The sequence below is a fragment of the Oncorhynchus tshawytscha genome, linkage group LG14 (assembly GCF_018296145.1).
Source record: "Oncorhynchus tshawytscha isolate Ot180627B linkage group LG14, Otsh_v2.0, whole genome shotgun sequence".
Classification (NCBI taxonomy): Eukaryota; Metazoa; Chordata; class Actinopteri; order Salmoniformes; family Salmonidae; genus Oncorhynchus; species Oncorhynchus tshawytscha.
The window spans coordinates 12,977,058-12,999,934 of record NC_056442.1 but is presented as its reverse complement, the minus strand read 5'-3'; the positions used below and the strand labels follow the sequence as shown (position 1 = coordinate 12,999,934).

The 22,877-nt window shown below is 43.6% G+C and overlaps 1 protein-coding gene across 5 annotated transcripts in view; it reads right to left on the bottom strand.

Annotated features, from left to right (window-relative positions):
- Positions 1 to 22,877, bottom strand: part of LOC112266566 (activin receptor type-2A) — a 46,128-nt gene that overhangs the window by 10,479 nt on the left and 12,772 nt on the right. The window contains exons 1-4 of one of the 5 annotated variants that reach the window (XM_042297051.1): positions 3,732 to 3,787; positions 3,259 to 3,466; positions 2,514 to 2,635; positions 1,449 to 1,603 (exon numbers count right to left, since the gene is read on the bottom strand). In XM_042297051.1, the coding sequence (XP_042152985.1) occupies positions 1,449 to 1,603; positions 2,514 to 2,635; positions 3,259 to 3,466; positions 3,732 to 3,786 (540 nt within the window). In that variant the 5' untranslated portion in view covers position 3,787. Of the gene's footprint in view, positions 1 to 1,448; positions 1,604 to 2,513; positions 2,636 to 3,258; positions 3,467 to 3,731; positions 3,788 to 22,877 lie in introns of those variants that run through there. The other 4 variants (XM_024444147.2, XM_024444146.2, XM_042297052.1 and 1 more) reach the window with 4 other exon arrangements.

The window sequence follows — 22,877 nt, the reverse complement described above, 5'->3', positions numbered from 1 at the left end:
ACCCTTGAAAGGTTGCCAATCCCTTCTCGCTCACTCTCACTCTCACTCTGTATCAAAGCACAGTGAGTGTTTACCTTTTAAAAAAAAAAAAGCTCATTAATAATGGAGAGGCCTCAGCTCATGTTCCATACAGTAAGACAGGTAGTTAGGAGAGTGGCTGCTGTGCCCGAGCAGAACAGTCATAAATGATGTCCCTGCCATAACTAGCCCTGGGCCTGTGTATGCATGTATTACTGCCAGACTCTGGCAACCTCTAGGACACTAGCTAACAGTGTCCTGGCATTTCCTGCATTCCATTGTTGTGTTCATAGCAAATAGACGGATGCTCTTAAATGTACATTCTCCAGGCTCACCTCACCCGCGTGTCACGACTGCTCGTCTGGCTACAGCAGAGCTTGAAGCAAACCCACGTAGGGCAAATGAAACGGAGGGGCGCTTGTCGTAACAAATCAGACATGACACAGAGATTAAGAGTCGAAGTGGGCGAGTTTTAGTCCGGTGTCAGATCAGCTGCTCACAAGGCAAGGCAATCAGCACTTCTGCTCAAAGGAGATGCGTTATAGATTAAACATGGACACTTTAAGGGCCCAGGGTTAGAGCCAGCCTCCAGGGGAGGGAAAGAGGGAGGGAGAGAGGGGCGAAGGGAGAGCCTGACTGCATTATTTATTCGTTTGTGCTTTTCCCCTCACTTTCCCTTTCAGGCCTAAACCACACCCTGGGTGCTCGCTCCTCCATGACATCATGGCCACGTAGTGCTGGGTTAGGGAGGCCAGAATCATCCCAGCTCACCCCAGAAATAGATGACAAACATAGGGAGCCTTTGGGGTGGAGGCAGAGGAGTGGGGTCAGGTCACACTGTTCCATATGACGCAGTAACCAAACACTTCACGGCATCGTGGGCTCCCTCTCAAACACACTGCAAAGGGCAACAGGCAGAGGAAAGGCAGTGGCAGTGTTCTGGTGACATTTGTATTTATTGAACGGCAGTTTACAAAGAGCTGTACAGGAGCAGGCTTGAGTGAGCCACCCTTGTCCGACCTATGAGCACAGAGCCCTATCCTGTGAGCCTAACCAGGGTAAACAAACAACAGCTTTGTGTGTGTCCGTCGTGTGCCTGTGTGTGGGGCCATAGTAATGGCTTGAGTGCTGAGCAGATACACAGTTCACAGTATTAGTGGCAGGCTGTGCCCACATACACTGCACGCACACACACACGGCCGCACACGGTCCGAGTCATGGGCTAGGCTTCCTGTCACTCTCCAGCTAATCACGTGTGTTCACTTCAGATCAGCAGGTTCAACGTTCTCTTCTGCCATCCATTGTTTTGCATCCGTTTTCCTTGGAAATGTTAGTGAGTCACTCCTATATCAAGATTAAAATACCAAGCAGTGAGGAGTACGTCTTCCGTTTATTCTGGACATCGCACGCACACACTCTCACACTCTTACCTGTGTTGGCACCAGGACGGGGGGGTATGCCAGCTTGTGATGACGGTACATCCAGAAGGAGAAGAGGACGATGGCAGCGATGCCCATAATGGGCACCAGAGAGTACAGCAGGGTGTTGAACAACTGAGGCTTCTGGGAAAACGGGTTGGAGGTCGCTGTGGACGGAGGACCGGGGGGCGGAGAGGGCGGTAATGGGGAGGAGGGGGAAGAAAATGAGAGGTGTGGGGTACATAAAGGTGCGAGAATGGGGAGGATGGTGGAAAGAGAGGGAAGGGGGTTGGTGAGGAGGAGATAGGGAGATGGAGAGAGAATACACCTTAATACAGGTATGCAAATGTGCTTTGTTCCCCTCATATTTTCATCACGCCATACACAATGGTCTCAGAAGACTAGTAGTGAAACACTCTAAAAATAGTTCCCGACACAGCTCAACACATCTGGGTCGCTTCAACAAAATCCTCTAAATAGTGAGATTAATAGTGAAATACATTTCATGAGAACTTAAGCCAGCAGCCAAAAATAACCACCGAAACAACCAACTGACCCAAAAAACAAATAGCTAAGCCTTACTGTGCAGTGCGCCCACTTGTCATATCACAAAGATGTAGTATTTGATGTGATCAGCCACAGCTATGTCATCACAGTTCTCTGACATCACAGTTCTCTGACATCACAGTTCTCTGACATCACAAACACGGCTGGATTGCATTATTGCTGCGGTTTCCCTTCCTGTGACACTGAGGTTATCTGGGGCTGGGCTTGGTGGCCCCGACGGACGACACTAGTTGCTACACTCTGACTGGGCCTAGACTCAGACAGGTCCCTACTGGCCGCCATAGAGAGGAGGACAGTGGCCAGCCTGGACACAGAGTTTCAAATTAAAGCAGTAAACCTACGGGCCCTGGTGAAGTAGAAGACCTTGTGTCTCTAGTGTGTGTTGGGGAATATGCCCCAGTGCCTCTTGGGTTAGGTTGGGTTATTCTTATTGACTGATCGTCTATGTTTGGCTGGAAAACAGACAGAGGAGGATGTGACATTACATCAGCTTCCTGTGTGTGAACTTACATGACGACTTACTTTGGACAGCCTGCGTGTCGGGGCTGTAGAGGAACTTGTCGTTACACATGTTGCCTTCGCAGCAGCAAAAGAAGACGTCCGGACTCTCTTTCGTCTCCACACATTCACTACTGCGGCAGAGAGAGAGAGAGAGAAAGACAGGAGAAGAAAGAAGAGAACACCTCTGTCACAAAGGTAGAGAGCTGAGTGCTGGCAGCCCTCCACTGAACCGATCCCCCTCTTTCTCTCACTTTTTCTCTCTCTGGTGAGGAAGAACTACATCTTTACAGGAAGAGACAGACAACCACTCTGACAAGCGCTGTAGTAGAAAGCCAATTTATGCTTGATCCGAAAATGTGGTATGTGGTCGGAGACGCCGTACTTATACTTATTTTCCACCATCATTTGCAAATAAATTCATTAAAAATCCTACAATGTGATTTTCTGGATTTTATTTTCTCATTTTGTCTGTCATAGTTGAAGTGTACCTATGATGAAAATTACAGGCCTCTCATTTTTTTAAGTGGGAGAACTTGCACAATTGGTGGCTGACTAAATACTTTTTTGCCCAACTGTATATGCCATTTAGCAAACACTTTTATCCAAAGTGACTGTTTTCGTGCATACATTTTCATGTATCGGAGGTCCCGGGAATCAAACCCACTATCCTGGCGCCATGCTCTACTAACTGAGCTACAGAGGACCACTAAGCCCTGAGTCTACAATCTTGCCTCAGAATAAGACACTACCTAACCTGTCATAGCAGTTAACATCGTCCAGCCAGCAGCCCTGCTTGACGATCTCGATAGTTCCCGAGGTGTTTTTCCAGGTGGCGAAGCAGTGGAGCCTCTTGTCCTTATCTCCGTAGCAAGGCTCGATGCCACTGCGGTTGGTTCGCTCCTTCTCCCAGCTAGAGTTGTAGTAAACGCACTCCTGTGTCTCCGAGCGACCCAGGATTGCACCTACAGGACAGAGCAAGAGATACACAAGCAGAACGGGTCATTCACAGCCTGTATTCTACATACGGTGCATTCGGAAAGTATTCAGACCCCTTCACTTTTTAATCTCGTTACGTTAGAGCCGTATTCTAAAATTGATTAAATAAAAAATGTTCCTCATCAATCTACACATAACACCCCATAATGACATAGCAAAAACAGTTTTGTTGAATTGTTAGCAATTATTTTTAAACACATTTTTTTTTTTAAATTAAATAACAATTCAGACCTTTTGCTATGAGTCTTGAAATTGAGCTCAGGTGTATCCTGTTTCCACTGATCATCCTTGAGATGTTTGATTGGAGTCCACCTGTGGTAAATTCAATTGATTGGACATGATTTGAAAAAGCACACACCTGTCTATATAAGGTCCCATAGTTGACAGTGCATGTCAGAGAAAAAAACAAACCATGAGGTCGAAGGAATTGTCTAGAGAGCTCCGAGACAGGATTGTGTCGAGGCACAGATCTGGGGAAGGGTAGCGAAACATTTCTGCAGCATTGAAGGTCTCCAAGAACACAGTGGCTTCCATCATTCTTAAATGGAAGTTTGGAACTACCAAGACTCTTCCTAGAGCTGGCTGCCCGGCTAAAGTGAGCAATCGGGGGTGAAGGGCCTTGGTCAGGGAGGTGACAAAGAACCCGATGGTCACTCTGACAGAGCTCCAGAGTTCCTCTGTGGAGATGGGAGAACCTTCCAGAAGGACAACCATCTCTGCAGCACCCCAACAATCAGGCCTTTAAGGTAGAGCGGCCAGACGGAAGCCACTCCTCAGTAAAAAGGCACATGACAGCCCGCTTGGAGTTTGCCAAAAGGTACCTAAAGGACTCTCTGATCACGAGAAACAAGGTTCTCTGGTCTGATGAAACCAAGGTTTAACTCTTTGGCCTGAATGCCAAGCATCACATCTGGAGGAAACTAGGCACCATGCCTACGGTGAAGCATGGTGGTGGCAGCATCATGTTGTGGGGATGTTTTTCAGCGGCAGGGACTGGGAGACTAGTCAGGATCGAGGGAAAGACGAACGGAGCAAAGTACAAAGAGATCCTTGATGAAAACCTGCTCCAGAGCGCTCAGGACCTCAGACTGGTGCGAAGGTTTACCTTCCAACAGGGCAATGACCCTAAGCACACAGCCAAGACAACACAGGAGTGGCTTCGGGACAAGTCTCTGAATGTCCTTGAGTTGCTCAGCCAGAGCTTGGACTTGAACCCGATTTAACATCTCTGGCGAGACCTGAAAATAGCTGTGCAGCGACGCTCCCCATCCAATCTGACAGAGAATGGGAGAAACTCTCCAAATACAGGTGTGCCAAGCTTGTAGGGTCATACCCAAGAAGATTCAAGGCTGTAATCGCTGCCAAAGGTGCTTGAACAAAGTACTGAGTAAAGGGTCTGAATATTTATGTAAAGGTGATATTTCAGTTTTTTTTCTTTTCTAAAAACCAGTTTTTTTGCTTTGTAATTATGCTGTATTGTGTGTAGATATATATTTTTAAATAAATGTTAGAATAAGGCTGTAACATAACAAAATGTGGTAAAAGACAAATGGGTCTGAATGCACTGTACAACAGGCTAACAGAGCTCATAACAGGGCAGCAATTGCCTCAACTAGTGTTCATTCATATCATTTGTTCAGTTCACTGGACAGTAGTGTATGGATGTCAAATAGGTCTGCTTTTACTATCTGACTGATTGATTAACTGACGGAGGCCAAATGTGGCATTCTGGTTACAGCCTACGTGTCCTTAAAAGACACAGACAGATGCAGTGCACACACAGGAAAACAACATGTGCATTTTCAAATAGAACAGCTAGGCTATTGATGTGTACAGCAGCTTCCATGTAACTGAGGTATGGGTCTAACTTTAGCTACGTCATGTATTTTGCAGCAGGGCACTGACTGAATCAGTCAGGCTGAAATAAAAGGGCTACAGAAGTCAAGTGCTTTTGGCCAGAGTCGGGCTGCAGCGGTAGGTCGTTTTAAACTACAACGTAAACAGCATCCAGGCTGAGGGCACTCTCTACCAAAATGGTGGTGGATAAGGTGAGTTTCCCCCTTTACTATGTAAAGCGCTTTGGGTACCTCAGTTGGTAGAAAGGCGCTATATAAATCCAATCCTCACCTTTGCTGTGCATTGCACTTGCCTCACACAGTTAGAGAACTGCACACACAGGGAGGGCCAAAGCCCAGCAATAATCATTAAGGAATGAGCTTCGCCCCTCATGCATGGGGGATTTGTTCATTCGATTTATAAGTGGTCAAAAAAAGATGATCCCATACAAACAGACCTCAGTTTTCACCTATTAAACAGGTGAAACATAATTGTTCCAGCGGGTAAGAGAAGGAGTACTGCTCTCAATGCTCTGTCCTACTGCTCTCAATGCTCTGTCCTACTGCTCTCAATGCTCTGTCCTACTGCTCTCAATGCTCTGCCCTACTGCTCTCAATGCTCTGTCCTACTGCTCTCAATGCTCTGTCCTACTGCTCTCAATGCTCTCTCCTACTGCTCTCAATGCTCTCTCCTACTGCTCTCAATGCTCTGCCCTACTGCTCTCAATGCTCTGCCCTACTGCTCTCAATGCTCTGCCCTACTGCTCTCAATGCTCTGTCCTACTGCTCTCAATGCTCTGCCCTACTGCTCTCAATGCTCTGTCCTACTGCTCTCAATGCTCTGCCCTACTGCTCTCAATGCTCTGCCCTACTGCTCTCAATGCTCTGTCCTACTGCTCTCAATGCTCTGTCCTACTGCTCTCAATGCTCTGTCCTACTGCTCTCAATGCTCTGTCCTACTGCTCTCAATGCTCTGTCCTACTGCTCTAAGCTACCATTCCTCCAGTGGGAATCCTCTAATTCCCGCCTCACAACCCTGAGAAGACCCATGTTCGGGAACCAGAATCCCAGCCCTCTCTCCCTTGGCTTGGGTTGGCCCAGCCTGAAACTGACCCGGCCCTGGTCCTCCTGCCACCTCAGCTTGCTCTGGTTGGTTCTCTCACTCAGGAGCTAAGAACAGCTCTGGCAGTGGGCTGTGCTGCTCTCTGCCCAGGCTGTAGTAGGGCCGTTCTGATCCCCTGGTATCTCAAACCCGGGCTCGGCTTGGCAGACCTGGGCTCAAAAGCACCACGTCACTACCTCAGTCACAGCCTGCCAGGGCTGCTGTGTGTGGGTGGGAGGCAATGCTGGGAATCAGATGCAGGTGGTTCTCTCTTCCCGTATTCAAGAATATGCTGTTTTATGGAAGCCTTTGGGCAATTCCACGGTAACGGAATTGCGCTTTGACTCAGTTTTCAATTAAAATGTATGCTAAACAGAAACCATTGATTTCAAAGTTTAACAAACCATTACAACTCCATGCACAAGGTCTACATTTAACAATTTCCACAAATTGTCACAAAAACGAATTACCGTTAAGAATGATGCAAACATTGCTAAGATAATTAAGGTAAAAAATATCCCTCTGTTAATGCAGGTTTTCCAAAAACTCTTAATTATCTGCTCCGAATTAAGATTGAAAAATGTCTGCAGAAAGAAAATGGTGTCAGCTATGACATGACACCAATTTATTTTGGTTATGGAACTACGGTAGGTAGTAAGTGGATTTACATCCAGTAACAGAATTACGAGAGAGAGAGAGAGGCAGAGAGGGAGATTGTCCAGACGGTTTTCACAGCCTTGCTTTGACCACCAGACCAACAGAAAAAAAACTGTTATGAGCTGAACATAACAGTATGGCAGTGGAAGGGAGAACAGTAGCAGGTGACCAAACTGTGGTTTGTGGCTACTATGATTTCTATAAATTCTGCTACTGATTTGGTAACAAAATTACCAGTTTTAATCACAACCTAATAATTAATAAACAAACTTGTATTCAGGTAAAACACTAAACTACTTGGTAGATCTACCCTTCTTTATCCTCCCTCTTCACGAGAGAGAGAGAAATGAGAAAATATCTTAAAAACAGGTCCAATGCAGATCTTTTTAAACTCAAATTTGAAATATCAAATCATTTCTGGGTAACAATTACAGTGCCTTCAGAAAGTATTCACACTCCTAGACTTTCCCCACATTTTGTTGTTGTGTTACAGCCTGAATTCAAAATGTATTCAAATTAGATTGTGTCACTGCCCTACACACAATACCCCATTATGTCAAAGTGGAATTATGTTTTTCTAAATGCTTTACAAATTAATACAAAATGAAAAGCTGAAATGTCTTTAGTCAATAAGTATTCAACCCATTTGCTATGGCAAGCCTAAATCAGTTCAAGAGTAACAAGGTGTAACAATACGTTGTATGTAACAATACGTTGTATGTAACAATACGTTGTATGTAACAATACATTGTATGTAACAATACGTTGTATGTAACAATACATTGTATGTAACAATACATTGTATGTACTCACTGTGTGCAATAATAGTGTTTAACATTATTTTTTAATGACTACCTCATCTCTGTACCCCACAAATACAAATAATTGTAAGGTTCCTCAGTCAAGCAGTGAATTTCAAAGGAGGGCACCTAATTGGTAGATTAATTCAAAAAGACACTGAAGCATGGTGAGCATGGTGAAGTTATTACACTTTGGATGGTGTATCACCCAGTCACTACAAAAATACAGGTGTCCTTCCTAATGCAGTTGCTGGAGAGAAAGGAAACCGCTCAGGGATTTCACCATCAGGCCAACGATGACTTTAACATCTTTGGCAAGACTTGAAAATGGCTGTCTAGCAATGATCAACAACCAACTTGACAGAGTTTGAAGAAGTTTTAAAATAATTATGTTCAAATATATTGTAAAATCCAGGTGTGCAAAGCTCTTTAGGTACTTAACCAGAAAGACTCACAGTTGTAATCGCTGCCAAAGGTGATTCAAACATGTATTGACTCAGGGGTGTCAATACTTATGTAAACTATATATTTCTGTATTTAATTTAATACATTTGCAAACATTTCTAACATTGTTTTCAATTTGTCATTATGGGGTATTGTGTGTAAAAAAAAAAAAAAGTAATCCGTTTTGAATTCCGGCTGTAACAACAAAAGGTAGAATAAGTTAAGGGGTATGAATACTTTCTGAAGGCACCTTACTGTGATTGTTTTCTAGTAAAATGGTAATAAAAAAAGCTTCTCAGCAAAGAGAAATGTCTCAAGCAACAATTTTGCTAGGACTGCCTGAGTGGTTTGAGTGGAGGGGGGGTGGATGTGCTGTTCTTGGCAGAGAGGTTTGGAACTTTCTTATTGGCCTATTAACTGATTTAACACATAGTGATGTCACAATGGAAGGACAAAACTCCATCACACCAAAACAGCAGTCTTTTCAAACGCTCTTACACTAAAAGGGACTTTTACACAATTTGAAAATATTATTCCAACCTCAGTGTGGAAATATAAATAAAACACAGGAAAATCTAATTTTCGACTGCACTGCCTTTAACCTCTACAAGATAGTGTCTCTAAACCAGGATGGTTGTTGCTAACATGCGCTAATGTGACTAGAATGACGTTGTAAACAACAGCCAACCTTCCGGGACATAGACATGTCTTATATGGGCAGAAAGCTTAAATTCTTGATAATCTAACTGCAGTGTTCAATTTACAGTAGCTATTTATTACAGTGAAAAGATACCATGCTATTGTTTGAGGAGAGTGCACAACAAAACACTTATCATGGCAACTGGTTTGATACACTCACCTCTGAACATAAATAATGAACATACATTCGGTAATCTTGCTCTGATTTGTCATCCTGAGGGTCCCAGAGATAAAATGTAGCATAGTTTTGTTTGATAAAAATATTTTTTTATATTCAAAATGTAGGAACTGGCTTCTACAGTTTGAACCCCTGCTGTCTCAGTTAGATTTGGGTATGTCATTTTAGGTGGAAATTGAAAAAAAGGGTCAGATCGTTAAGAGGTTTTAAAGATATGTGGGTTTAAGTAACAGAATTGGCAATGTTTTTTAAACTTAGGAGGCAAATCATTTATTTTGATATTAGTTGGCAGGGGTCTTTACTTCAACATGATTGTGTTTTGATGCATTTCTAATAGCCAACTCTTTTCTGGTAGATGTCTTCCATTGGTGGAAAAAGTACCCAATTGTCATACTTGAGTAAAAGTAAAGATACTTAATAGAAAATGACTCAAGTAAAAAGTAACCCAGTAAAATCCTACTTGAGTAAAAGTCTAAAAGTATTTGGTTTTAAATATACTTAAGTATCGAAAGACATGTCAAATTCCTTACATTAAGAAAACCAGACGGCACCATTTTCTATTTATTTTATTTACGGATAGCCAGGGTTACACTCCAACAGTCAAACATAATTTACAAACATAGCTTGTATTTAGTGAGTCCGCTAGATCAGAGACAGTAGAGATGACCAGGGATGTTCTCTTGATAAGTGTGTGAATTTGGACCATTTCCCTGTTCTGCTAAGCGTTCAAAATGTAACAGGTACTTTTGGGTGTCAGGGAAAATGTATGGGGTAAAAAGTACATCATTTTCTTTAGGAATGTAGTAAAAGTTGTCAAAAATATAAATAGCAAAGTAGTACTTAAAAGTATTTTAACTTAAGTACTTTACACCACTGATGTCGTCAATGACTCCTATTCCATCCGTTTGACCAGAAATCAAAGCCTTTTCTTACTCCACATTTTTAGAATTGAAAATGCTTGAAAAATCCACAAATGCCTCAACTTCTCAAATATAGACTAGCTTTCATTTGACACCCAATTTGTCATGCTCCTATGAACTTCTCGTCGGTGCTCATGGGTCCTTTTAGATGGAAATACCCCTTTACATAAATTAGCCTATGTAGCTCAACAGTACAAACTAAACAATATTGCACACAATGTTCCTGTGTCTAAGTTGACTAAGTTGAACACTAGACTATTTAACAGAATGAAATGGAAGCAAAATACTTCCAAAAGAAACGCTCAATCAATCTTCTGACTCGATCGCTAGTTACTGCTCCTTCAGATACCAATCAGGGTGAGTGCATAGCATAGCCCACACAAAGTGGCAGATATGCCTGAAGAACATTCCCTCCCACACAACAGTGTGTGTCCCAAATGGCACCCTATTCCATACATAGTGCACTATTTTTGACCAGTGCCTCTGGTCAAAGGTAGTGCACTATGTAGGGAATATGGTGCCATTTGGGACACAGTTCAGTTTTATGGTACGGAACAACTCTTTATTTTTCAACAGTTAATGTTGTTCTAACAATGATTTATTTGTTTGCAGAGAGATATTATATGGGTGAGAGTGAGAAACTTCTCAGAAACATCTTAAAGCATTTCAGAATGAGCCATATGTTGTAGTGATTTGTGGGATTCAGGTTAAACTCTGGATTAAATAAATTATGGGTGGACTTTTGTAGCATCATACTGCAATGAGGATTTCTGGGTATGTGTGGGTATGAATAAATATTCAACAGAATAAACAGCCACAATAAAATAAACAGCCTGAAAACAAACCAAAAAGCTTATAAACCTAATATCAAGATATTGTTCAGAAGAAGAACTAAAAATGACTGCAGTCCAGGCTCACTGCTTAAAACCAAACCATTCCTAACCACAAGCCTCTGTTAAACAGAACAGGCACGTGTGACATGTTTTCAATGAAAGTAGTTCATCCTTCTGTTTAACAAAAGTAATCCGCTGGAATTAATGTAATCCACAAAGCATGTAACAAAATAGTCACAACACTTTGCGAAACTAGTCTGGAGGAACCATATGGTTTCAAGCCCCATCATAATCGGAGCTGTTTTTTTTGTGGTTAGCCAAAACAACACTCAAGAGCCAGGCATTCAGACTTAACAAAAACACCCCTCACCACAGGTTTACAATGAGCTAACCCGAAAACTTCTGTCAACTCATGATCCCTTGTTAGAAGGAACTGCAGTTGTGGTGTTAAGATAACACAATGTCGGAGGAAATGTCAATATACAGAGGTCTTTGTGCTACAGAAGACATGGTGGTATAGTCATGCACCGATTACATTTTTGTCCGATATCGATATTTTCCGCGCCAAAAAAAACTATACTGATAACCGATATTTACAATTTTAGTGGCCTTTTAAGCATTCTAGTACAGTTAAATAGTTAACACACACACATGCATGCAGCGGTCTCAGGCATTGCATCTCAGTGCAAGAGGCGTCACTACAGTCCCTGGTTCATATCGAGGCTGTATTACATCTGGCTGTGATTGGGAGTCCCATAGGGCGGCACACAATTGGCCCAGCGTCGTCCAGGTTTGGCCGGGGTAGGCAGTCATTGTAAAAAAAGAATGTTCTTAACTGACTTGCCTAGTTAAATGAAGGTTACAAACACACACATTTTTGGGCCATTAACATATGCCCCCAATACCAGTAAAACATAATCAAAACCTATTTCTTTCATTTACTTGCTGTGCTGTTTCGTTGTTCATTTGTTCAGTCGTTTCATTCTCAATCAGGATTTCAGCAAAAACTCAGCAAAGAAACATCCCTTTTTCAGGACCCTGTCTTTCAAAGATAATTCGTAAAATTCCAAACTTCACAGATCTTTATTGTAGAGGGTTTAAACACGGTTTCCCATGCTTGTTCAATGAACCATAAACAATTAATGAACATGCACTTGTGGAACGTACATTAAGACACTAACAGCTTACAGAAGGTAGGCAATACATGTCACAGTTATGAAAACTTAGGACACCAGAGGCCTTTCTACTGACTCTGAAAAACACTAAAAGAAAGATGCCCAGGGTCCCTACTCATCGGTGTGAACGTGCCTTCGGCATGCTGCAAGGAGGCATGAGGATTGCAGATGTGGCCAGGGCAATAAATTGCAATGTCTGTACTGTGAGAGGCATAAGACAGCGCTACAGGGAGACAGGACGGGCAGCTGATCGTCCTTGCAGTGGCTGACCACGTGTAACAACACCTGCACAGGATCGGTACATCCAAACCTGCGGGACAGGTACAGGATGGCAACAACAACTGACTTAAGTTACACCAGGAATGCACAATCCCTCCATCAGTGCTCAGACTGTCCACAATAGGCTGAGAGAGAATGGACTGAGGGCTTGCAGGCCTGTTGTAAGGCAGGTCCTCACCAGACATCACCGGCAACAACATCGCCTATGGGCACAAACCCACCATCGCTGGACCAGACAGGACTGGCAAAAAGTGCTCTACACTGACAAGTCACGTTTTTTGTCTCACCAGGGGTGATGGTCCCATTGGTGTTTATCGTTGAAGGAATGAGCATTACACAGAGCCCTGTAATCTGGAGCGGGATCGATTTGGAGGTGGAGGGTCCATCATGGTCTGGGGCGGTGCGTCACAGCATCATCGAACTGAGCTTGCTGTCATTGCAGGCAATCTCAACGCTGTGCGTTACAGGGAAGACATCCTCCTCCCTCATGTGGTACCCTTCCTGCAGGCTCATCCTGACATCACCCTCCAGCATGACAATGCCACCAGCCATACTGCTAGTTCTGTGTGTGATTTTCTGCAAGACAGGAATGTCAGTCTTCTGCCATGGCCAGCGAAGAGCCCGGATCTCAATCCCATTGAGCACGCCTGGGACCTGTTGGATCGGAGGGTGAGGGCAGGGCCATTCCCCCCAGAAATGTCCAGGAACTTGCAGGTACCTTAGTGGAAGAGTGGGGTAACATCTCACAGCAAGAACTGGCAAATCTGGTGCAGTACATGAGGAGGAGATGCACTGCATTACATAATGCAGCTGGTGGCCACACAAGCTACTGACTGTTACTTTTGATTTGACCCCCATTTGTTCAGGGATACATTATTCTATTTATGTTAGTCACATATCTGTGGAACTTGTTCAGTTTATGTCTCAGTTGTTGAGTCATGTTATGTTCATACAAATATTTACACATGTTAAGTTTGCTGAAAATAAATTAGGTTGACAGTGAGAGGACCCTTTTTTTTGTTGTTGCAGAGTTTACATGTAAAGCATTAAAGTTTCAGCTCTGTCTGTCTGTGGCCTCACTTCCTCAGTGCGCACTCTCACTGTGTCCATTTCCATCATGTCCAGCTGTGTATGTAACATTTCACGTAAACCCCGTTTCTTGTCTGCATCGAAGTAGTGGTCATTGTACATAGCATCGAGCATGGAGGCGACACAGTAAAGAGAGAATGCCACCGAATCGCTTTGTTGAGCAGGCCTTTCAATGCCACGACAGAGGGTATTCACATCTGCTGCAGGCGCAGTTGACGAGCTTATTTATTGAGTCTGTTGTTTGAATGGAGCTAGCTAGTGTGATCATGTTTCAAACATGTTCTCAAATGCCATTGAAATGGCAGCAGAGGTATGACAACCAGCACATTCATGAGCATGCACTACGACTTTCCTGAGTACAAAATCCTCGACAACCCACTGTGCTGTCAGACTCAGCATGCTCATGGGGTTGATAGCGCTGGTCCAAATGTCAGTCGTGAAGCTAATAGCAGTGACGCAATGTAAAAACATTTTTTGTTGGAGTGACGCTATTACTGTGTAACTCCGGTAGGGCAAAATCTGAAAAATAGCACACTTGGTAGTGTGTACCGGAGCGCGACCAGTCGGCGAAAGCAAACATCACCCACGACAGAGAACGATTGACTGTCAAAGGCAATGAATTTCCATTATATTGGAGTTCATGGATTTTGCCGCCTTTGAGTTGTCTCGCTGAAATGTTATTACTCTTTCAAATGACTGCTCGACTTGTTGACTGCTCGATCCACACAGCAGCCATTGTGGGATAGGTTAGGAATGCAGTGTTGCACATGTAGTGCTACATTTTAACGTGGTGTCATTAGGCCATGTACCGACGTTATATAGGTATGCACGTCAGCTTTGACATCAGTTTTCCCACATCGGCATTAAACTAGACATCGGGCCGATTCCGATAAGGTTACCGATATATTGTGCATCACAAGTGGTACTACTAATGTACATGGAGAGAGAGCAGTGCTGCTCACAGCAAAACTTAGTCTGATTTGCCCCCTGCTCAGAGTGTAGCCAAACTCTCACTCTGCCCTGAGTGCCCTCCATTTCTAGCTTGGAGAACATCTTTGTCCTTAGATGTACTGAAACATGCCCACCGTATAAGCATCAACTAAGTTTAAGGGAACATTAATTGGCTACTTTCAGTACAAGCAAATGCAAAGTGAACATTGCCCACCAGACGACCTCCCATTCCCCACTCAACCTAAATGCAATCAAATGTTGTGGTTTAGACAGACAGGGCCATTGCCTTTTATGTACAGTAGACTGACTGACTGACTGGCAGGCTGGTGGACTGCAGTACAGGGAGTGAGTCTGGACTTGGCAGCCTCACCAAAGGCTCCCCGACTCCCTGCCTGTCTGACTTGCTGCCTGTCCAGAAGCCAAAAGGTGATGCTGGGACTGAGAAGGTAATCATACGAGCTTGAGGCCCGGAGCATTTAAGAGCTAAAGGGCTCCGCTCAGTCCAGTGGCTATCAATGTGGCTCCCCTGGAGGTCAGGGCCCTTGGGCAGGTGTCCAGTCGGTATTCGGCCATGATTAATACAAGTTTGTATAGCTGGCTAGATTAACCACCAATCTAAAATTGTTAGCTAACATGTCTAATTGAGTGACTGTCAGTGACTGACATAACAAGAGAAAAACTGCTGATACACAACCACATTTCGAAATTGCACTTTGTGTATTCTATTATTCTTACCCTCAACAGTAAGTTGAGACCCAGACTGAGTTCCTTAACCCTCCAGAAATGTCACTTACGTCTGGAACCGGCCCTGCATGGGGGACCTCCTGCATTGCCATGTGTGTGTAAACCAAACTATTCATTAAAGACTTGGCATAGTTATAGCAGAGGGTGGAATTGCTCATGCTGTTGATTTAATAAAAAATTACAAGAATATTAAAATCGACACAAAGACAGAGCAAATATCCTAATGGATAATGATTATTGACGATTCGCTTGTTGATTTTGTGAGAGAGAGGCCTACAGAACGCAAATAAACTCCACACAGAATTGCTTCAAGCTGGGTGCATCTTTACCCTTAAAAAAACAATCCCTGTTCTCGTGATGATGCCCAGTGCCAAGATGGAGTGAAAGGGAATTAATTTGAGAAACCTCCAGAGTGAGTAATTAATTCAGTTGCTCCCGAGTACAACATTACACCAGCCTTTACAATGGACTGATTTCAGGGGCCACTCCAGGATAAACTGGATGTACTTTTAACCCCGTTTTCTACCCAATTTTGTGATATCCAAATTGGTAGTTACAGTCTTGTCCCATCGCTGCAACTCCCGTACGGACTCGGGAGAGGCGAACGTTGAGAGCCATGCGTCCTCCGAAACATGACCCTGACAAGCCACACTGCTTCTTGACACAATGCTTGCTTAACCCGGAAGCCAGTCACACCAACGTGTTAGAGGAAACACCTTACAACTGGTGACCGAAGTCAGCGTGCATGCTCCCGGCCTGCCACAAGGAGTCCCTAGAGCGCGATGGGACAAGGACATCTGGCCGGCCAAATCCTCCCTTAACCCAGACGACGCTGGGCCAATTGTGCGCCGCCTCATGGGTCTCCCGGTCGGGGCTGGCTGCAACACAGCCCGGGATCGAACACAGGTCTGTATTGACACCTCAAGCACTGCGATGCTGCTAGCGTAGAGGAATGGCAAGACGTTAAACGGTAATACTTTTACAACAGCACTGGAGCTAGCCAAAGGCAAGAGTGCAGAGGTCTCACAAGACTTAAGAACTGGCTTTGTGAGGAGAGTAGTGGACATGGGTTAAGAATGAACATGTTCAGTATACTACCTCCCCGTTTCACTCAGTTTCTTTGGATCGTGTTCTACCGTTTTGTTCCTACTGAATACACCCCAGGTTCTCTGCAGTTGGGGCCAGGAGCAGCTTTAACCTCACCTACTACAACTTTCTAGCTGGAAAAGTGACTTGTTTCAGTCTGTCAAACTGAAAAATTGGGGCAATTACAGCCAGCTGCTTGTCTGACTGGAGGCACAGCAGCTGCCGAGGCTCGTAGCTGATACGTAGGAAGCGGCGCAATTGGCACCCTTTTCCTATATAGCGCACTACTTTTGACCAGGCCCCATTAGAACTGCATGGTGAAACACTGCTTACTTCTGCAAAGCTGAGATCCTACGGAGTCAGCACTAATTGTAATGACATAGCCTAATGTTTATTTTTCCAGGACCTTTATGCTTTCACGTGACGTTAGAAAAACCCTTTACGTCAGGCATTTTAGGGTTCAGTTCAGATAAATAAAGCAGCGTCAAGAAAGCAGAGTAGCAGACGCCTGAAGAAATTGGTTTTCATTCTCTTCTTGGCTATGTCGAGAGTACCGGGGCATCATATTACAACACCAACAACAACTGGCAGGAAAAGATATGGGGTGAGAGAGGGGTCCCTTAAACAGCTAACAGCTCTACTGACACCGGGGAGTGTTCAACTTCTAGAACCACTTGTTACTACTCAGTTACACTCAGTTGACTCCTTCAACCCAATAACTGTATTGCACAATTACAACCAACTTGAGTATGAAGATGCAGCGTTATCTGATTAAGAAAAACCTTTGGTTCTGTTCTATATGCATTACAGATCTACTCGTCTCTCACCACAACCGCTGTGGGGGACCCTGAGTCTGTCGATCGAGACGGCAGATATACCTACTATATCCTGGACATTGCACCCACTGAATAACATGCCCGTGTTCTGCCATGATCAACGACATAGGAGGAGCTATGGAAAAACACTGGGCCTGGTTTCTCCCTCTGTGATGTGGCTGAGGGACAGGAGTGGCTAGCTATACAGCTGCAGTGTAGGGTTGCTGCTGACTATCAGCCAGCTTGCATTATGCAATGAGTAGAGAGACAGGAGACTCACTGCAGGCGGAATCATGTGGTTGTGCACCCTGATGCCACACACACACACACACACACACACACACACACACACACACACACACACACACACACACACACACACACACACACGGCCCCTATGCGGCTGGTTTCCTGGGATTGGGTTACAGTTATATAATATACAGTAGAAGTGCCACTGTAGCCCATCGGTAGGAATATTGCTCTCCACTCTGCCTGCCTGGTGTAATCACTTTACTGTGACAGGGTGAGGGATGCTGGACCCTTGGAATCAGCCACTTATGGCCAAATGTCGAGCAGCATCTCTAGTGACTGTTAAGAAGCAACTAACAATACTTGGAAATGGATTATGTATCCTTATTGGTTATTCAATATAAATCATTTCTCTATTCATATTAAGTTGATACAGACTTCAAAAAGCACACTGAACCGGTTAGTTGCTAGCCAGACGCGGTCACAAAGCCTGCAGTCTTTCCATACAGGCCAGTAAAACCACCAAACTCAGCAACAGCATCCAATCCCCTTAATCCTTGCTGGAATGTCCGACAGCCTATCAGTCTAAACTTAAATTAAACTGCTTACGGCCAAGGCTACAGCATTCAGGGCACCCAATGAACTAGTCTACTGTACAGGCACCCATATTCCAGGGCCCTGCGCCAGCCTAATAGGCTACAGCCAGCTCTGTGCATAGTGTACATTCTTACAGTTTATTCTACAGGAAGGAAATACAATTTTAAACTGCTAATTATCCTCAGCAGTGTTGGGTGTAGGGGTAAGTTCACTGACCCCAGCTAGCTAAATTGTCTGGAATTATCTTGAGGAGGAAAATTGTGGTAAGCATAATTTATGACCAGAAGGGAATGGGGAAAGCAAAATTCAATGCTTATCTTCAGAGCAATTCAACCACGTAAAAGCAAATGACTGCTCACAACCACCTATAGCTAGGACTATTTAGCCGAGAGGACCATTTCAGGCCTAATTGATAAAAAAGGTCTTCCCCAGTATCTCTTACTACACTATTGTTCTTTCATCCACAGGGCTCGAAAATACGTCATGCTTATGTACTACAGGAAAAGCCTACATTTTCAAATAGGTCTTTAAAAACAGGCCATGATTATTAGTAATTGGTCCCCCTCTAACCATTTAGTGTGCATTAGCCTACTGGAAGCAAATCAACCCGTCTTGTTCAACAAGCAGCAGATACATATAACCCATGTCCCTAAAACAGACTTCCATTTGTGCTTTGGGAAGCGAGTCAGTGAGAGGGAGAAGAAAAAACCTGATGACAGCAAGGCATGAAAAATCTTATCAGGAGCAAAAAGAGCAAGGGGAAAAAGAGTCTTGAGAGACTTGAAACAAGAACATGATAAATGTAGAACAACCAGTGTTAATCAGCCTGGATCTAAGCAAGGCCGTACGCTGAGCAGCCAGTCTGTCTAGACTACTGCAGTCCTGTGAAGCATAAGGAAACATCTGCAGGACACATTAATTACACTTAGGACTAGGCCCTTTTTACTTTAGGCCTCCCGAGTCCTGAGCACTGAGAAAATTGCATTGTGCTGAAAGTGAAACCCATGGTTTACTAACGGTAACCTTAGCCTAATTATGCACGTCTTACCATAGACATCATACCTTTGTGTAAGTGGGTAACTCCACCAATTGACAGAATCCAGGAAGTGCATCTTTCCCTTTCAAGACAATTCTATACGTATCTATACTGAACAAAAATATAAACGCAACATGTAAAGTGTTAGTCCCATGTTTCATGAGCTGAAATAAAAGATCCCAGAAAGGTTCCATACGTACTAAAAGCTTATTTCTCTCAAATTTTGTGCACAAATTTGTTTACACCCCTGTTAGTGAGCATTTCTCCATTGCCAAGACAATCTATCCACCTGACAGGTGTGGCATACCAAGAAGCCGATTAAACGGCATGATAATTACACAGGTGCACCTAGTGCTAGGGACAATAAAAGGCCACTCTAAAACGTGCAGTTTTGTTTCACAAGTTGAGGGAGCGTGTAATTGGCATGCTGACGGCAGGAATGTCCACCAGAGGTTGCCAGGGAATCAAATGTTAATTTCTCTACCATAAGCCAAGCCGCCTCCAAAATTGTTTTAGAGAATTTGGCAGTACGTCCAGCCGGCCTCACAACCGCAGACCACGTGTAATCCGGACTTCTTCACCTGCGGGATCATCTGAGACCAGCCACCCAGACAGCTGATGAAACTGAGGAGTATTTCTGTCAGTAATAAAGCTGTTTTGTAGGGTAAACTCATTCTGACTGGCTGGGCCTGCCTCCCAACTGGGTGGGTCTATGCCCTTCCAGGCCAACCCATGGCTTTGCCCCTGCCCAGTCGTGAAATCCATAGATTAGGGCCTAATTAAATGATGTAAATTGACTGATTTCCTTATACGAACTGTAACTCAGTCAAATCATTGAAATTGTTGCATGTTGCATTTCTATTTTTGTTCAGTATGAATGTGCAGTTTTTACTTTTTATGCACTGAGATTATTATTGTATAATGAACAGTGCTGTACAAATGTAATACATTATTATTATTACGAATAAGTCATTTCTGCAGTTTCAAAGAGTTTGAGCTAGTAATGTACCAATATTTATCTCCAAAAAGTAGCTATGATATAGCCAATGGATATATAATTCTGGATTTCAGCCCCATCTCAAAACAGTTAAGACCATTTGGAAGTTCTCTTTTCCTTCTGCTTCAACTGTCAACTGCAGGTAGAACATGTCATAAAAGGGACAACAATCACTTTATCAACTTTACCCTGTATACAGTGCATTCAGAAAGAATTCTGATCCATTGACTTTTTCCACATTTGTTACAGCCTTATTGGAAAATGTATTAACTTGTTTTTTTCATCAACCTACACACAATACCCCATAACAACAAAGCAAAAAATAGGTTTTTAGAAATGTTTTCAAATTTATAAAAAATAAAACTGAAATAACATTCACATAAGTATTCAGACCCTTTACTCAGTACTTATTTGAAGCACCTTTGGCAGCAATTACAGCTTCGAGTCTTCTTGGGTATAACGCTACATGCTTGGCAAACCTGTATTTGGGGAGTTTCTCCCATTCTTCTCTGCAGATCCTCTCAAGCTCTGTCAGGTTGGATGGGGAGCATCGCTGCATTGTCTTGGTGGTGTGCTTAGGGTCGTTGTCCTGTTGGAAGGTGAACCTTTCGCCCCAGACAGATCATGAGATGGGGCAGGATTTCATCAAGGATCTCTCTGTACTTTGATCTGTTCATCTTTCCCTCGACCCTGACAAGTCTCCCAGTCTCTGCCACTGAAAAGCATCCCCACAGCATGATGCTGCCACCGCCATGCTTCACCGTAGGGATAGTGCCAGGTTTCCTCCAGACGTTACGCTCGGCATTCTGGCCAAATAGTTCAATCTTGGTTTCATCAGACTAGAGAATCTAGTTTCTCATGGTCTGAAAGTCCTTTAGGTGCCTTTTGGCAAACTCCAAGCGGGCGGTCATGTGGCTTTTACTGAGGAGTGGCTTCCGTCTGACACTCTACCATAGCCTGATTGGTGGAGATGGTTGTCCTTCTGGAAGGTTCTCCCATCTCCAGAGGAACTCTGGAGCACTGTCAGAGTGAACATCGGGTTCTTGTTCACCTCCCTGACCAAGGCCCTTTGCCCTGATTGCTCAGTTTGGCCCGGGCGTCCAGCTCTAGGAAGAGTCTTGTCGTTCCAAACTTCTTCCATTTAATTTCTTTGGGACTGGGAGGCAGTATTGAGTAGCTTGGATAAATAAGGTGCCCAGAGTAAACTGCCTGTTATTCAGGCCCAGTTGCTAATATATGCATATTATTAGTAGATTTGGATAGAAAACACTCTGAAGTTTCTAAAACTGTTTGAATGATGTCTGAGTATAACATAACTCATATGGCAGGCAAAAACCTGAGAAAAAAACAACCAGGAAGCGGGAAATCTGAGGTTTGTGGTTTTTCAACTCATTGCCTATCCAATATACAGTGTCTATGGGGTCATATTGCACTTCCCAAGGCTTCCACTAGATGTCAACAGTCTTTAGAACCTTGTTTGATGCTTCTACTGTGAAGGAGGGGGGAATGGGAGCTGAATGTCAGAGGTCTGCCAGAATGGCACGAGCTAATCACGCGCGCTCACGTGAGAGGTAGCTGCATTCCATCACATTTCTACAGACAAAGGAATTCTCCGGTTGGAACATTATTGAAGATTTATGTTAAAAACAACCTAAAGATTGATTCTATACTATACTTCATTTGACATGTTTCTACGAACTGTAATATGACTTTGTCTGAACTTTCGCCTGGACTTGCCCGCGCTTCGTGAGTTTGAATTGTGTACTAAACGCGCGAACAAAGAGGAGTTATTTGGACATAAATTATGGACTTTATCAAACAAATCAAACATTTATTGTGGAACTGGGATTCCTGGGAGTGCATTCTGATGAAGATCAAAGGTTAGTGATTAATTTTCTCTCTATTTCTGCTTTTTGTGACTCCTCTCTTTGGCTGGAAAAATGGCTGTGTTTTTCATTTTTTTTTAAATATATATATTTATATATATATATATAAAATCCTTGTGTTCCTAATTTTTTTTATTAGTCTCGGGCTGTTGTGGGTAGATTCGGCTGCCGCTGTGTGCCAGGCAATTTTAAACAATTTCATGTGTCTGAAGGTACAAACTCTGCCTTCCCGGCGGGCCCAGAGAGAAAATCAAGTGCACTATTGACCTACCACTGGCCAATCGGATGGCTCAGATGACTGTGTCTGCAGTAATGCAGCAGGCATAAAAGAAAGCTACAGCAAAGTTGATATTGTGAGATTTCAAAACGTTTAAAACCATGACTGCAGAGACGGTCAACGAATACAGCAAAAGAGATGGTGTTTTAATGAGTGAGTTCATTTAAGTTATTACTCAGTACTGCCAAAACTTTGTATTCAACACTTTTATAAGCCATAAAATGCACGTTCTTCGTATTTCCACTCTGTGCTACAACAAGCACTGTAGCAGTAATGAATGAGTATCTATAGGCTTGCGTTGTTATCATTAGCAGCTTGGGACTTTGTTAATATTGAGGAATATTTAACTTGTCTGTTCATAGGAGTATTTAACTTGTCTGTTCATAGGAGTAACAACATGAATTTGTGCACGAGGCAGAAATAATGCAGTGTGACTCGAGTTGCCATCATCTGGAAGGCAGTGTCCCTTTTTGGTCAGTGTCGGAATGTTGAGTGTGTGGACACTCAGTCTGCTGCTCTCTTCCTCTGCTGAGAATGACCATCAGATGCAGGCACCATCAGCCCAGTAAAAATTTTTTTTTTTTTTAAATGTATGCTCACTCAGCTGTGTTTCACAAGTAACACACCAACCAATATATTACCAGTGTGATAATATAGCCTACCACAAATATAATTTTTAAAAATGGCCCGAACAACAATGCATTGGCAGAGCAGTTCAAGCAAAGCCA